The following is a 15,950-nucleotide window of genomic DNA, read 5'->3' as shown; positions in this document are numbered from 1 at the left end:
ACCTGAACAGATCCCCAACCCCAACATAAAAAACTCGCAGAGCCAAGCAGTAATGGTGCACGCCTTTAATCCCAGCACTCAGGAGGCAGAGGCAGGTGAGTCTCTGAGTTTGAGACTAGCCTGGTCTACAAGAGCTAGTTCTAGGACAGCCAGAGCTCTTACACAGAGAGACCCTGTCTTGATAAACCAAACCAAACCCAAACAAAACACCTGTTATGTGTGTGTAATCTCAGCAATTGTAGGGACAAAGACAGGCAGATCTTTGGTGCTTACTAGCTAGTAAGCCTAGCCAAAATGATGAAACTCTACATTCAGTGAGAGATCCTGTCCTAAAAACTAATGTGGAAAATAACCAAGGAAGACACCCAGCATTGACCTTTGACCTCCTTACAAATGTACACACACATGAAATAGCAGAAGGTTGTGCCAGGATCTGCAAAGTTTCTGCCTGGCAAGCTGTCCCTCCTTGGGCCCCATGGGTCAGACTTGCAGTTGGTCCTTTCACCAGAGGCGATGAGACCGAAGCCCCCTTCTTCCCCTGGTATTCTGATGACTCCCCATTATTCTTTGAGCACTTTGGCCTGGTCAGATCCTTCTGAGTCAGTCCACAGCCACATTCCACCAGAGCCCTGGGTGCCACGTTAACCCTGGCCCAACTTTGCTTGGTGTCAAGTTGGACTGAGGCATGTCTGAATGGTGGTAGAGGGGGAGAGGGAAGCAAGGCGCAGTGACCCCTACTGGTAGCATCCCCTACTGTCTTAGTAACTGCGGGCAACTTGTTGAATTTCTTTGTTTGGCACACCTTCCCCAGGACCAGGGTACAGAGGTTCCTGGTGCATGTGTGGGTGTTTAGTGATGTCAGTTTGGCCTTCTCTCTAAAGTGCAGACCCCAGATACTGCCCAAGGCCTAGGATCTTACTTTGTGTCTGAGCTCCTGGGAAGCAGATCCTTCCTAGCTTGTCACTGCTTATGGCCTCTCCAGGACAAAGGAAGGCAGCCCCCTGCTGGCCGAGCCCTAAGCCTCTTCTCGTATTTGAAGGCCAGCGCTGAGCCTCTAGAGTGTAGGTCTCTCGGAGTATTGAGCCCCTCCCAGTTCTGCTGACTGTGTGGGCTGAGGGGGCCACCCTGTGGGCCTGCCCGTCCCAGAAGGCAGATAAGTAGGTGTGGGTGGCTTTTTACAGTCAGGTGCAGGGAGAAACAGAGTCTATCTTATCAACCCAGAAGGGCCAGGGAGACGCCACTGGCCTTGACTCCTCCTGTCTCTGGGCCCCGAGAACAAGAAGGCAGGGAAGTGCACCTTGTCTGATACTGTGGGCTCTGGGAGCTGGCAACTGGGCAAAGCGATGCTGTTCCTGGGTGGTTTCCACCGGGCACTTCTGTCTGGTTGCTTGCCTGGACAGCTGGTCACTGACTCGCTACCAGTTACCTTTGTCCTCCATGTTTCCAAAGCCAGTCTAGCCTATCCCAGACTCCCTGAGCACTGAACTGGGTACACAGAAAGAGGAAAGACAGAAGGGGGCTCCCGGGCCTGAGTCCCTGTACTCGGGCATGCTAGGCTGTGTGCCACAAGCTTTATAAAACACTTTAGGGTTGGGTCAACCTGAGGTTCAGAGGGAGGTGACTGTCCCAACTTTTGTTGTGGAACAGAGCTGGTCATCTGGGGACAAGGTCCACACCCTTTGCCCTATACTGCTCTGAGCCACATCGTGGCTTACACCTTGGCTGTTTCTGACACCCAGCCTCGCTCCGTGGGCCCCAGCGAACCCACTACTTAGGGATCCATCACTCAGAAGACAAGCCCCACATGAAAAGAAAGCCCAACAAACTCTAAAAAATGCAAGGAGTTTATCTATAAATAAGCAGTCAGTAGCTGGCAGGCTGGCGCACTGGCAACCCTGTTGTGCTGAATAGGCTAGGCTGTCCCTGGGAGGGCTTGGCCAAGTATCTGTGCTAGAATGCAGGACAAAGGGCCTTCTTCATACATCTAAGATAGCCACAGCCAGGTCGAGGCTATGTGGCTCCCCAGGCCTGAATGACTGGGCCCATTCTCCCTGGCCATCTCTCTCTGCAGTGACACAGCCTGGGATCTACCATGCGCTGCTTCTGCCTGTGGAAGGAAGGGCCAACTCATAGCGCCACCTGCAGGCTGTAACTAAGACATCTCACTGGGTCCTTAGGTTTGTCCAATTTGCCCAGGTGACTTTGCTCTGGGCGATATAGGGAATAGAGAGGGCCAACGTGCTGCCCCCCTCCCCAGTGAGCTCTCAGAAGAGGCTGGGCCTCTGTCAAAAGAAATGCTGATGGGTGGGTCCCCTGCTAGGCTCCACACACCCCATGCCCCTACAGGTCCTCTGACGGAATCAGCATGCGTTTCTCTATGTTGCGACTCTTCTTACCCCCTCCGGAGCTGCTGGCTGGGCCAGGGTGGGTGCTGGACGATGGGTGCCCACCCTGGCCAGGCCCAGGAGCTTCGTGTGTGGACTGCTGTGTATACTGCTGGTATGCTGGTGAGAAGTTATGGATGGCATCCTGGACGATATCCTGTGGACTGATGGTCTCCTTTAAGCCACTGGATATACTCTGCATAGGTGCTGGCAGAGCTGGAAGGTAGAACATGTGGGCCTGAGTCACAGGTCCTCTGGTCCACAGCACCCCGCTTCATTAACCCAGTCCCTCAGCCCTGTATCACCTTGAGCTATCTGGGTCTGAGGATCCAGCATGTCCAGGCCTTGCCATTGGCTAGTAGGTGACCTTAGACTAGAGACCCAGCTCAGCTCCTTCCTTCATCCATCTTCCTTTCTTTTTCTCTCTCTCTCTCTCTCTCTCTCTCTCTCTCTCTCTCTCTCTCTCTCTCTCTCTCTCTCTCTCTCCCTCCCTCCCTCCCTCCCTCCTTCTCTCTCTCTCTCTCTGTCTCTCTTTTTTTTTTTTTTTTTAGTTTTTTAAGACAGGGTTTCTCTGTGTAAGAGCCCTAGTTGTCCTGGAACTCGCTCTTGTAGCCCAGGCTGTTCTCTAACTCACAGAGATCTGCCTGTCTCTGCCTCCCTAGTGCTGGGATTAAAGGTGCTCCTGTGTCTTAGCCTTGGTCATGGGCTATCCTTGAATAGACTCCTGCCTTGAGTGGCCAGGAGCCATGCAGTCACCAGCCATGTGGCCAGTCAGCACACTCACTAGGCCAGCCAACTCAGCCACTCTTGACACCCTCCGCAAGCACCAAGTATTAAGAGAGTAGCTTCCTCTGTTCACATCTTTCAGAGCTCACAATCTCCCCTTGCCTGCCTGGCTAAGACCCCTCCAGGGATGGGCATCATGGCTGAGCCATTGCAGGTGCCCCTCAGTGGTGGGGCCCAGCTCACCTGGCGAGTTCTTCTTCTCTGAGTACACCTGACTGGGAAAGGCATAGCGCAGCGCAAGCGAGGCAAACAGCATCTCAACACAGATAAGGAAATTCTGGTAGCCAGCGGCGAGGGTACCAGCCCCCACCCTGGTGCCGTCCATGGCCTGGACCTCAGGGATGACCCCACACCTCTCCAAGATGGCAAGCAGCATTCCTAGAGACAGACAACCATTCAGGCCCCATTGTTGGATGGAAGCTGAGCCCTGCCAAGGTTCTTACTGAAGCTGAGGGTATGCAGGGGGAAAGGCAAGCCTTATCCCAGGATTTCTTTGATCCTGACCACATTGGTGGAGGGGCTGTGGTTGAGAAGGGCTGGGTACCTCAAAGTCAGGGCTCCTGTTTCTCACCCAGACATATCCAACTTGGGCTTGGGGATCCCTGCTTTTATGCTGCTGGCTGTGGGGACTAAATGAGATCTCATGGCCTGCTGGGGGCTTGGTGGGGACCAGGGTTCTGGAAGCCAAGGCTTCCTACTGTTGACAGATCTCACAGTCAACAGGCTCCCCTCCAGACTCTGCCAGCTCTGAGCTGAGTAGCTGAGTTATTGACTTTTCATAAGGTTACAGATGACGAGGCACACAAGGTTGAGATAGAGGTCAGATCTGAACCCAGGTCCCAGGGATGCCAGTCCTGGCCCCACACCCTTGCCCAGGCTCACACACCCTGCCAGAAGGAGAGGAAGATGATGGCTTTGATGGTGAGGAACTTGAGCAATGGCTCAAAGGGCCTCAGGAGGTCTCTGGTAGCGAAGTAGAAAAGGAGCAGAGCGTAGAGAGCCAGGCTAACTGAGGCATTGTACACGAGGGTCACGTACAGGTAGCCGCTGTGGATGCTGGGTCAGAGGAAGTGCTGGTTAGAGTAGTCCCTGTCCCTCATGACACTCTTTTAGCCTGTCCCCTGGCTGGGCACCACAACCCCCAGGACAGCTCCATCTAGATCCTCCCTCCAGGGCCTCAGACAGTACCAAAGGGAGTAGTGGCTGGGGGCCTGGGGTTGCCCCTCAGGAACAGGGAATGGTTCAGGCGCCTCCCCCAGAGCTGTGGCCTGTCCTCCTGGGCCCTCCCACAACCTTAGCAATGTCTTTGTTCGTTTGTTCTGAGGCAGGATTTCATGTAGCCCAGGCTGGCCTCAAACTCCTCAGATAGCCAAGGATGACCTCTAGTTTTTAATCCTCCTCTATCAACCTCCCAAGTGCTGCATGTCAAGTGTGTACCACCACCACACCTAGTTTATATGAAGTTGGGGATAGAACCCAGACGCTCATGCATGCTAGGCACACACTTTACCAACTGAGCTACAGCCCACAGAGAGGGGGAAGAAGGCCGCTTGAGGAAGGGACCTGCGGGGGAGCCCTGCCCCTTAGACACCTGCTCATAGTCCGCCTTACTTGAAGTCTCCATCGTGGTATTTGTCGAAAGCCTGGAGGATGATGGTGGTCAAAGCCATGACAGGTTTCACAATGCAGAACTGTAGTGTGGCCTGGGATGGGTGGGGGAAGGGAGTAAGGTTGGGATGGGGTGGGGCGGGGTGAGGGCATCGGGGTGGGGTGGGCAGGCCCCCTCACCTGTTTGCAGAAACGTAAGAAAGTGATGGAATAGGACATGCCACGGAGGCAGCAGGTCCCATAGAAGCAGCTGGACCTGCAGATGAGGAAGATGTCATTAAGGTCACTAGGAAGATAATTGGGGGTTCTACAGTGTGGCCTGGCTCGGGGCCCCAGAAGGGGCGGGGCCTGTGGGTGGACTCACCGGATAGGTTTGCCACGGATCTCAGCCATGATGGCGCTCTCTCCCCCCAGATACTGGAAGCACAAGGCCAGGAAACTGTAGATGACAAATGCTGCAGGGGACAGGGGGTGACAGTGAGGGTCAGTCACAGAACCCCTCTGCATGCAGGTTCCACCAGATCCAATCAGCATACCCCAGGAGAGGGAGCGAGCTTACTCAGACTGTGAGTCCCAGGCATCGAGGTTGCTGATTGCGCAACCCCGGAAGCAGTCCCAGCTGAGACAGGGCACCTTGGGGATGATGGCAGGGGAAGTGCGTGCAGGTAGGTGTGCGTGTGTGAAGCTGAGGGTCCCCGCTGAGCTCCCGCAGGCCCAGCCTGGAGTATCACCTTCGTAACAGTCTCGCACAGAGTCTAAGTAGACGTAGTATGGATGGCCCCCGAGGAGGAGGAGGCTGAGCCATGAGTCGAAGGCGTAGATGGGCACAATGAACAGGAGGCGGATGACGAAGCGCTGCTCTTGCGGGACGGTGTAGGAACGCAGGTGCGAGTAGATCTGTGGCAGAAGAGATTCTGTGACGCCTCTGTCCCTGCTCCTGGCCCTGTCGTCCACCACATGGGTGCCAGCCCGAATACAAGAGGAACCGGAGCCGGGCAGAGCTCCAGGCTGCCCTCCCTCTCCTACACTGCCTAATGTTCCACTGAGTACAGGATGAGTAGAGAGTGGAAGCCATCAGAGGGAGCTTGTAGCGTATATATTAGAAGAAGAGTCAAATCTGCTTATGACAGGAGCATCGTGGGTGGGGGCAAGACCAGTTGAGCATCCCTGGCTCCAACTAGAAAGTAGGACTGGGGAGGTGGCTCAATTGCACCTTTGCAAGCATAAGGACCGGAGTTCAAGCCAGACTCGTGGACAAAAAACTAGGTACATTAATGCATGCCTTTAATCCCAGTGCTGGGGAGGCAGAGACAGCTGGCTCTCTAGAACTCACTGGTCAGCCAGTGCAGCCAAATCAGGGAACTCCAGGTCTCCGTGAGAGACTGTCCCTTAAAAGTAGGATGGATGGTACCAGAGGAATAACACAGGAGGTAGCAGGGCAGGGTCCTGGCTAAGGTAGAGTCCTTACCTAGCAAGAGCAAGGCTCTGGATTCAAGCCCTAGGACATACTCCCTCAAAACTGAATACATGCTTAATATATACAAATATATATATATATATACATATATATATGTGTGTATATATATATATTTTTTATTTTCAGTATAGCCTGACTTACTATGTAGCCCCGGCTGACCAGGAATTCACTCTGTAGACCAGGCTAGCCTTGAACAAATTGAGATCTGCCTGCCTCTGCTTCCCAAGTGCTGGGATTAAAGGTGTGAGCCACTGCCAGACTTTATTATTGAATGTAACCCAAAGTCTTGAGCAGACTAAGTGAGTGGTTTCCCACTGAACCATATCTTCAGCTCTTTGAAACAGTATCAGTGGGCAGGGAGTGTGGCTTACTAGGAAAGCACTTGTCTAGCATGTGTGAAGTCCCAGGTTCAATCCCCAGTACCACCAAGAAAAAAAGCATTTGAAATTAACAAATAAAACATTATGCATCTATAGCATCTGCACTGAGAATATGCCATTATGTGTGGGTGTCTATGGAGGCCAAAAGAGGGTGTCAGATCCCCTGCAGCGGGAGTTACAGACAGTTGAGTCTGCGGGTGCTTGGTCCTCTGTGAGAGCCTCAAGTACTCTTAACTGCTGAGCCATCTCCCCAGCCCCTCCTTAGGGGATCTGCAGGCACACGCTCTACCACTGAGCCACACCGCTAGTCCTCGTTCACTCTTGAGAAGAGGGACAGAAGTACCTTCCAGGGTCATTCCTCAGACACCACGCTCATACTGTGGGATGAGATCTTGCACTGAACCTGGAGGTCATGGATTTGACTCAACTTACAGCGGGCTGGTCAGTTTCAGTGACCTGATTGGTCATCCCTCCTTGGGGTTATAGATGTGTCCTGCTCTGCCTGGCATATTTTTTATGGGTCCCAGAGATGGAGCTCTGGTCCCAGGCTTGCACGGCGGCGGAGCCATCTCCTGTTTTGACAGACCATAAAAGGCTGAAACCAGCCAACCCCATGCCTCACTTGATTCTGTGACATGGTATGAAATCTTAAAAAAAAAAAAAAAAAAAAAGACTGCTGTTGCTTTTGAGAGAGAATCACACTATGTAGCCCAGGTTGGCCTTGAATGCATGATCCTTCTGCCTCAGCCTCGCCCAGTGGTGAAGTGATGAGCCTGTCTGTCACACTAAGCCTAAAATTCATTCCTTAGGCATTTTCAAACTTGTAACATATTTTGATGCCCTGTGGGGTCATCTTGAAGAACATTCCCGAAGTCAGGACACTCATTCACTCATCCAAAAAGAGTTTCCTGGGTCCTGCTAAGTGTCAGAACTCAGTAAGGAGACCTAAATGTCCCCTGTGGTACAGGTAGGCTCTCAACTTGGGGACCATGGAAGGCCTTTTGCTCTTTGATCCCTTCTAGGAATCTGTCCCTTTACAGAAATAAAGAGGAAAAAAAAATCTGTGTGTAAAGAGGTTCATCACATGAACCCCAGTAACGACTGCTGGGGCTATGCTCACCATGGGATGCCAGGCTCACCCCCACAGAGCCTATGTGTGGAGAAACGCTATATAGTCAGTAATAACGGGGCTCCAACGCACAGCTCTACGGGAAATCCTCTGACCAGACGAGGTGCCCAAGGTCAGAATAGGAAGCCAAGCAGGTTCAAGTGTCATCTCTGTCTAACGAAAATGGAAGGAAAGGGCTGGGGATGTGTTTCAGTTGGTGGAGTGCCTGCTGAGCACAAAGGAAACCAAGGGCTTCATCCTCAGCTCCATATCAACCGGGAGGTGTGTGATGCACACCTGTAATTTCAGAACTTGGGAAATGGAAGCAGGAAGATCAGGAGTTCAAGGTTAGCCTCTGCTACATAGGGAGTTCGAGGCCGGCCATGCTGGGCTACAAGATGCTCTCACAAACAAAACAAAACAAAAACCAATCCAGGAAGGTGATTATGCTGTTCATCTTAAAGTTTTCTGAATTTTCTGTATTTTTTCTAGCAGAAACAGAATAGGAACATGCCCCCCACACCAACCCCCAGTTCCAGGAACAGAACCCAGGACTTCGTGTGCTCTTTGCTGCACTCTACTTCAGAGCCATTCTCTTTCCTCTGTTTTATCTGGGGGTGGGGGGGGTCTCGCTAGCTGTTCAGGCTGGTCTTGAACACACTGTGGACTCCACGGAGGCCTTCTCTTGGGATCCTCTCAGGTCAGCCTGTGCCCCTAAGCCCCTCTGTACAGAGTCTCTAAGAGGAAGTAGGCTAGGAGCTGGGTACCTCCTCCTGGTTCCAGGCCACTGTGAGGAAGACTCTTCGGGGAGGTGCCCTGTGGGGCACGGAGGTCATGATATTAGAGGGAGCTCTGTGTGTGTACAGGGGCTGCGTGGGGTGCGAAGGCTGCTGGCGTCAGAGACCAGCTCCTTATCAGTCCCTTCCTCCCTCCCCAGACGTTGAGGGAGGACAGAACGTGACCAGCCAGCAGGAGACCTTTCCCAGGCTAGCACCACCTGGCTGGTGACCTTGACAACTTGCTGCCCTCTCTTGCCTCAGTTTCTCCATTTGTAAATGGAGGTGTTGATCCCCTCTCTGTAAATGGAGGTGTTGATCCCCTCTCTGTGCCAGCCCCTACCCCTCCCAGAGGTCATCCTGCTGATCCTAACACGTGGCTGACACCTGCCTGGCCTGCCCTCAGGGCCAGGCCTGTATCCTGGTTACTGAGGCACACCTGGCCAGGTACCAGTCAGCAGGTGGCTGTCACAGGCAGAGGTGTTTGCTTAGTTCCTGCACACAGCTTACCTACTGACCCAGGCACTCCACTGGTGTCAAATGGGTGTTCCAAAGGGCCTGGGGCTTTCAGCTCCCAACACCAAACTCCAAGTCCTCAACTCTCTGGCTCCAGCTCCCCAACTGCTCCCATATTCCAGCTGCCCATCTTCCTCCCCGAGCTCTCCACTCTGCCTGCCCAGCCCCCAGCCCCAGCTTCTTCACAACTCTCCTAGTTCCACCCCCTACCTCTTGGCTCACTGCCCTCAGCACCCTTCCAGTTCTTCACTGCCCCAGTTCCCATTCCTCTCAGCCCCCACTCTCCTAGCTCCGCTCCTTCTCCTATCTTCCTGCCCCTCCTCCCCAAACTCCCAATGTCTGACTTGAGGTTCTCTATATAGAGCAAAGTCCAAGCCCTGGCCATTCCTGGGGGGGAAAGGCCCCTTCTCTTCCAACTGTGTGAGCCTGGGGAAGCCTCCAGTCATCTCTGAGCCTTAGTGTTCTTGTCTGGGACCTGGGACCAATCATTGATCTTGGTGAGCAGAGTGAGAGGCCTCAGACATGACTGGGGGTGCCCACCCAGCAAAGTACCCTCTGTCTGGCCGAGACTTCCCACCTTAGGTTTGGCCCCTGCATGTAAGCCCTGGACAAGGGCCATAGACGGACACTATGCCTGGGGTGTCCAGTACTGGAGGCTATCACTGGAGATTCCATGATTCCAGTATCTGTCCATGGGGGTCCATCTGAGCCGTGCCGGGTCCCATAGAGACTGTGAACCCAGCAGGGTTTTGGGGTGCTTACCTGGTGGCAGGTTAGGAGCAGAGCAGTCCATACAAACACGCCTGACACGCCTCGGGCCAATGCACTGGTGAGGAAGAGCTGGGGGTGCCCCTGTGAACCGTTGTCCACGCGCTCCATCTGCGGCCCAGCTGCCACCATGGGCATTGCCAGAGAGGGGCTGTGTGGAATCCAGGTCGCTGACACCAAGGGAGCTCCGGCTGTTTTCAGAAAGCCTGATGCATTCCTCATCTGCAGAAGCCAAAAGAGAAGTGAGCAGTCAGGGTAGCCCCCTCCCCTCCATGGGAGTGTGAGGGGCAGGAGGTGGGGCAGGAGATGGGCAAGGCCATGTGGGTGTCGCCCAGGGGCCAGCTCTGCCCACAGCCATTTCTGCCTGCCTGGCTACCATCCCTAGCACCCCGCCCATATCCGCAGAAGCTTCCCTGGGGGCCCATCGTGGCCACCTGTCCCCTTTGTGGTAGTCTGCCTTGGCTTTCCCACCCACTCTCCTGACTCTGGGTAGCCGTGGGATCCCACTTGAAGGACAAGGGACCTGGCAGCTTTGCTGCCTGGGGCTCAGATCCTGGGTGGATGTTCTGGGAGGAAGCCCCCTCAGGTTCCTTTGTGCTTTGGGCCATTGACAGCTACTTCCTAGGAGTCAAAGACTGTTCCTAAGCAGGTGGTGATGGCACACACCTGTAATCCTAGCAAATATAAAGCCAGCCTGGGCTACCTAGTTACTCAGTTTCAAAATAGAAAAATATCTCCAAACAAACTCAAATTCAAAGCAAACAATAAACCCCGAAACTTGTTTCTACCAAAGCAAACAACAAACCGGAAACTTGTCTGGGAAGTGGGGATCTACCTGCCTGGGACATTTGGGAGGGATGGCCAGTAATCATACCTTCCGGCAGGAGAAGGTGCTCCACCCCCACCTCCGGTGCCGGTCCGCCCCCACCCGACCCTTGCTTGCCTTTGACTCTGGCCAGATACTCTTTAGGGTCTCCACAAGCTCCAGCAGTAAGCAGTAGCGCATGTGCCAGCTGGGAGCCAACAACCTTGGGCCTCTTTCTTACCTCAGTTGTCTGTCACGGGGGCGGGAGCCTACCTCGGTGAGCAGGAAGCTCTTTGGCCCAGGCCTGAGAGGCCTAGCCTCATGGGAAGCCTAGCTGGTCATTCACGGGGCCACATGGCCCCCACTGGAGGCCAAGCTTCGGTTTGGGGCAAGGCCGGTCTCTGGAGGGTAGCGCTAGGCCAGGAAAGGTACACAGGACCTCACCTGGCCAATGGCCCACCTGGGCTTCGGGCTGAGGGAGGGGCAAAGGGAGGGGAAGCTAAGTCTTGTCCCCGCCCCTGTCGACACTCTATCCCTCTGGGGCTGTTTGCTCAGCAGCAGCTGGCTTCCAGGAACAGCCTGGCTGGCAGGTGCCTTCACCTGCTGGCACCAGGTTGTCAGGCAGTTGAGCAGGCAGGGACAAGAGAGAAGGGCGAGCGTGAGCTGGGCCAGCTGGAGGAAGAAGGCCATGGGGGATTCGCGGACAAAGTGGGGGCTGCCTATTGTGGGCATCCCTACTACTCCAGAATTGTGCGCTTAAAACTGGGCAGTGCTGAGGATGCGGCTTAGTTGGTGGAGTGCTGGCCTAGCATGTGTGAAGCTCAGGGTTCCACCCTGTGTTGCATAAACCAGCTGTGCTGGTGTCCGACTGTTTTCCCAGCACTTCGGTTAAAGGCAGAAGGGTTAGAAGTTCAAGGTCATTCTTGCTACAAACTGCTTTAGGCTAAACTAGGCTATGTGAAAGCCTGTCCCACTATACATATTCATGAATGAATATACAAATGAATGAAAAAATAAAAATGGACAAATTTAATCAAACCTCATAGCACAGGCCTGTCATCCCAGCTACTTTGGGATCTGAGGCAGCAGCACTGGTAATCCAAGACCAGCCTAGGATACAGAGTGAATTCAAGACTAGCTTGGGCAACTTAGTGAGACCCTATCTAAAAATAAAATGTAAAAAGTGTGCTGGGACTGTAGTTCATCTTTAGACTGTCTTCCTAGAGTCCCCCAGTGAGGGGCTAGAGGTGGCTCAGTGGTAGAGCCCCTGCCTAGAATCCCCCAGTGAGGGGCTGGGGTGTGGCTCAGTGATAGAGAACCTGCCTAGAATCCCCAGTGAGGGGCTGGGGCGTGGCTCAGTGGTAGAGAGAGCACCTGCCTAGAATCCCTACCATGTGACATGCCTGTGGAAAGAGGTTCACCTGCCCTGGCTCCTGGAGTAGGTGGGGGCTCTGGCCATATCTCAGGTCTGTTCTGGATTCATATGAGCTTTACCACTGTGGGTGTGTTATGATGTCACCCATCTGGTCCTCTGTGACATGTGACCCTACTGATGACTTAGACATGGCTTCAGGCTACTTTCCTTTTGGAGTTGAGACATGGACACTGGAGGCTTAGCATGTGTCTGGGATACTCCAGAAGTACCCAACTGTACAAGGCTGAGATCTGTCAACCCCACGATCCCTTACAATCCATGTCTTCTCATCAGGTACTTCCCATAACTGCACATGCCCTGGGAGTCATTCCCTGACTGCTTAGGCCACCTCTGTTCCTGACATACAGGCCCTGGACCATGGCTGCCGCACCCTCACCTCCCAGATACTGATGTCCCGGCCTTCTGTCACTTCTAGCAATGTCTCTGCATCCCATTGCTAAAAGCTTTCATCTGAGATCTGTTTGGGTGTTTATCTGTCCTTCTTGTTAGGAGTTTCTGGAACCTGACGCTGTGCCTGGGTCCTTAATAACACAGAAGCCCCCCCCCCCATTCCTGGGTCTCCAGATCATGCATCTCCACCTCAGCAGGCTCTGCCCCCTGCTGGAAAACTTTGGTCATTGCAGCATCTTCCCAGTGGGTTCCAAGCTGTGAGGTGGGAGAGATCAGGTAGCCACCTCAGTAATGGACTTTAATGGAGGTGATGGCACCCTCCTGGGTGGTGGAGCCCCCTTTATGGCTCCCCCTTCTGGGCATGTGAGGTGGGGGCAGAGATGGGTCTCTGCTGGGTGCACAGTGTGGCTTTGGCAAACATATCCTTGATATGGCTAGGGCTGGGAACCATTTTTGCTGCCTGGCTCTGGAACAAGGGAAGGGCTTGCCAAATGACTCGCCTGGAGAGGGAGTCCACAGTCTCGACAGAGTACCACATCCTGGGAGCTGGAGAAGAAGGGGGAGCCGCTGTGCTGCTCAGATACAGCTGGAGAAGTGAGGGATCACAGGGGAAGGTGGCAAGAGAGAAGCTAGCTTCTTGTCCCTGCTTCTTCACACACTGCCGAGTAAGGCCTCACTAGAGGCCGGTATCAGAGGCCACAGTCACAAAGGCCTGGACCCTGGCCACACCCATATGAGGATAGTCCCACTAGCCTACTGTTCACTGTGACCAGGACACTAGACTCCTGCCAATCCAGAAGGCGGTACTGAGAGAACTGGGGGTGGGGGTTTAGGAGAGCCGCTCTGCCTGTTCCTCGCTTCCACCCCTGTCCTCCACCTCTGATGCGGGCTGAGGTTTCCATACTGGGCTTCAGGCTGGTATGTGGCAAGTCTCTAGCTGGCCATCTGGTCTCTCTAGAGTCGGGGTCAGGGTTTGTTTGCCCCGGGGTAAGTAACCTGCTGGTAGAACTCGCTGGCTGAGCTGACACATTCAGGGCCAGTCCTGCAGGGTGGGCAGTATAATTTTGGCATCCAGTCGCCCCAGGCTGACCTCCAAATCCTCTGGATCCCCTGCTAGTGTCCACTGGGTGTTGGGCAGCCCTTGTCAGTGAGGTTTGTTTCTGTCAGCGCTCTGGCCCTGATCCAGCTAGCACCCACACCTGAGGCGTGGCAGGGCGGAGATGAAGCCAAGAGCTCCCTATGGGTCAAGGTGCTCAGGTAGGTTGAGAGGCCCTGGGTGTCTCTCTTTGCGGGTTCCAGGAAGTCTGGGTGATGAGTCCCGATTGCTGGCCTTCCGTGTTGGGGATCCCCACAGCCACCCCTTCTCTGCCTGTGCCTCCTCCAGCTGAGACTTCCAGCATACCTGCCTAGAATACGAGTCTAGAATGCGTATGTAGTGCCTTCTGGTGACCGAGATGTGGCCCCTCACTTGGATAGATGCAGTCTTGAGAAAGGTGGGGCCAGACAAGTCAACATGACCAAGCTTTGCCTCAGTTTCCCCAGGCTGTTCATCTTTCTGTTTATGGTTTCACAGAGGGTCTGGACACTCAACTGGGGACTCAGGTTGCTAATCTCAGGTGGCTATAGGTTCTCTCACCAGGCCAGTGAGGACCTGGGGCTCAGAGCCAGCTCAGCTGCCTTGGTGTCAGCTGAAGCACAGGTGGATCCCTGACTTTCATCCATGAGGATGAGTAGGGTCTGCTTGTGCCCAATGGCCCTAGACCCCCATGGTGGGTCATCCTTGTGATGTCTGCCAACTGTGCCCCCTCCTGCTCCTGTACCCACCTCCCTCTCTAGACCCGACTCTTCAGCCTTCAGAGAACCTGTCAGGGTCTGTCTGGGCTTGACTTTGCCCCACAGCCAGATGCCAGACTTGGGTGTGGACCTGGGGGCCCTTCCACTTGGAGATGGGCAAAGCCTTGCCCTGGTCCTGAGACCCTTCGCAGTAAGGAGGGAGTCTGGGCACAGGTGGAGAAGATTGGCTAGGGGATGGGATTCTCTGATCCTTGGCAGCAAGTGTGTCCCCACCGTGTTGGTGTCGTGGGACCACTGCCTGGACACCATCCTATTCCTGAGCCAGTCCCACACGCATGCACACTCACTCACACCCACACAGCTCACCTCCATGGTGGCTCTGGGCAGCTGGCAGGGCCCACTGGGCTGGTGCGTTGCTTTGTTTTCTCAGGACACACTCTGCAGTTTCCGGACCTAAGGAGGTCCCTCCTCAGTGTGGTCTCTGCTGTCCTTCTTCTCAGCAACCAGGGAAGCCCAGGCCCCTTGGATACTCTTGCTGCTTCCCGAGCATGGCTTCTCGGAGGCCCTGAAACTCCTCCCAGTCCTGCCTGGCCTGCCTTGCCTGCCCAACAGCCTTGTAGGAACACACCCTTCACCCGGCCACACCCTCTGTCATCCTGGATTCTGGGACCAGCCTTTCTTTCCCTGTCCCGGTCAATAGTGTCCACAGGCTGAGTCCTTAGAGCTGCGTGGATAGACAGGCTTGTGACCATGAACCCAGTGGAGCTGGTCTCCACATCCAACATGGGTTCTCAGGTAGGGTCATGATGCCAGTGACATGTATGGACTGAAGGGCAAGGATGGTTTCCAGCTTCTCCAGCTATCCACGCAGCTCCCTTTCCTTTCATCTCTGAAGCACCTGAAGGCAGACATCACCTCTAACCTCTAATCAAGGTCACTGACATCTGTCCCAGGATGCTGGCATCAGGAGACACAGGCTAAGTAAGTGACTGCCATGGTTGTCCAAGGGCATGGAAGAGCTTTGAAAGTGGGTGGGTCAGGGCACTACCAGAATCTTGGGGATGGGGACCAGTAAGGTGACTCAGGAAACAAAAGGGTGCTTGCCACCAAGTCTGATGACCTGAGTTTGATCTGATGCTTAGGGCCTGCATGGTAGAAGGAAAATCTTTACTTCCTCACTATCCCCCACATGTATGTAATGGGACATGCATGCCCACACACAAAAAAATAAAAGTAAAAAAAAAAAAAACTCATTTGTCCTACATCTTTGGTATGGCCTTGGGGAGCTGCAACTGGGCCCTAGTTGTGAGGGATGCCCAATGCTTCTCATGTTCTGGGTGGTAGGTACCACCAAATCTTTTTATTGAAGATCTCTCCCCATCTCCCTGCTTCTTCCAAGCACCCTTTATCCGCATGGCTTCATTTGTGTTCGGCCCTCCATCATGATGTTGGCAGTCTGTCACCCCCGAAGCCAGTGTCTGGTGGTGGGGCTGGGTTCAGGGCTCCACGGGGCCTTAGGTGTCATGTCCACTCTGCAGTGGGCTCTGAGGCCTGGGACATAGCCTTTTCAAGCTGTGTTACTTGGGCTTGTACCTAGAGATTTCTCCCACTTGAGCAGGGCTCTGGGGTCTTCCAGCTTGTGGTCCTTGTAGAATCTGTTTATTCCCACCTTCAGCCGAGCCTAGCACTCTTGACCCTACGGACTAGCCCCGATGTGTGATGG

At 54.1% G+C, this 15,950-nt stretch overlaps 1 protein-coding gene across 1 annotated transcript; it reads right to left on the bottom strand.

The window, feature by feature from the left end:
* Positions 1-66: 66 nt before the first annotated feature.
* On the bottom strand, positions 67-11,063 carry Tmem184a (transmembrane protein 184A). The gene is made up of 9 exons (XM_057764860.1): positions 10,850-11,063; positions 9,798-10,025; positions 5,510-5,675; positions 5,143-5,233; positions 4,959-5,034; positions 4,782-4,873; positions 4,057-4,226; positions 3,354-3,548; positions 67-2,600 (listed from the first exon to the last, which is right to left on the bottom strand). The coding sequence occupies exons 2-9, from the start codon at positions 10,023-10,025 to the stop codon at positions 2,341-2,343; spliced, it is 1,278 nt and encodes a 425-aa protein (XP_057620843.1). The 5' UTR covers positions 10,850-11,063; the 3' UTR covers positions 67-2,340.
* Positions 11,064-15,950: the final 4,887 nt, after the last annotated feature.

Source organism: Chionomys nivalis, chromosome 3, assembly GCF_950005125.1.
Source record: "Chionomys nivalis chromosome 3, mChiNiv1.1, whole genome shotgun sequence".
Lineage (NCBI taxonomy): Eukaryota > Metazoa > Chordata > Mammalia > Rodentia > Cricetidae > Chionomys > Chionomys nivalis.
This window is presented reverse-complemented; position numbering and strand designations above follow the sequence as displayed.

Coding starts and splice junctions, on each gene's coding strand:
- Tmem184a (XM_057764860.1), bottom strand. CDS start 10,025: ATGAGGAATGCATCAGGCTTTCTGAAAACAGCCGGAGCTCCCTTGGTG. Junction 5,035..5,142: donor ATCCGTGGCAAACCTATCCG/GTGAGTCCACCC, acceptor CCTCATCTGCAG/GTCCAGCTGCTTCTATGGGA. Junction 3,549..4,056: donor CTTCCTCTCCTTCTGGCAGG/GTGTGTGAGCCT, acceptor GTCTGTCTCTAG/GAATGCTGCTTGCCATCTTG.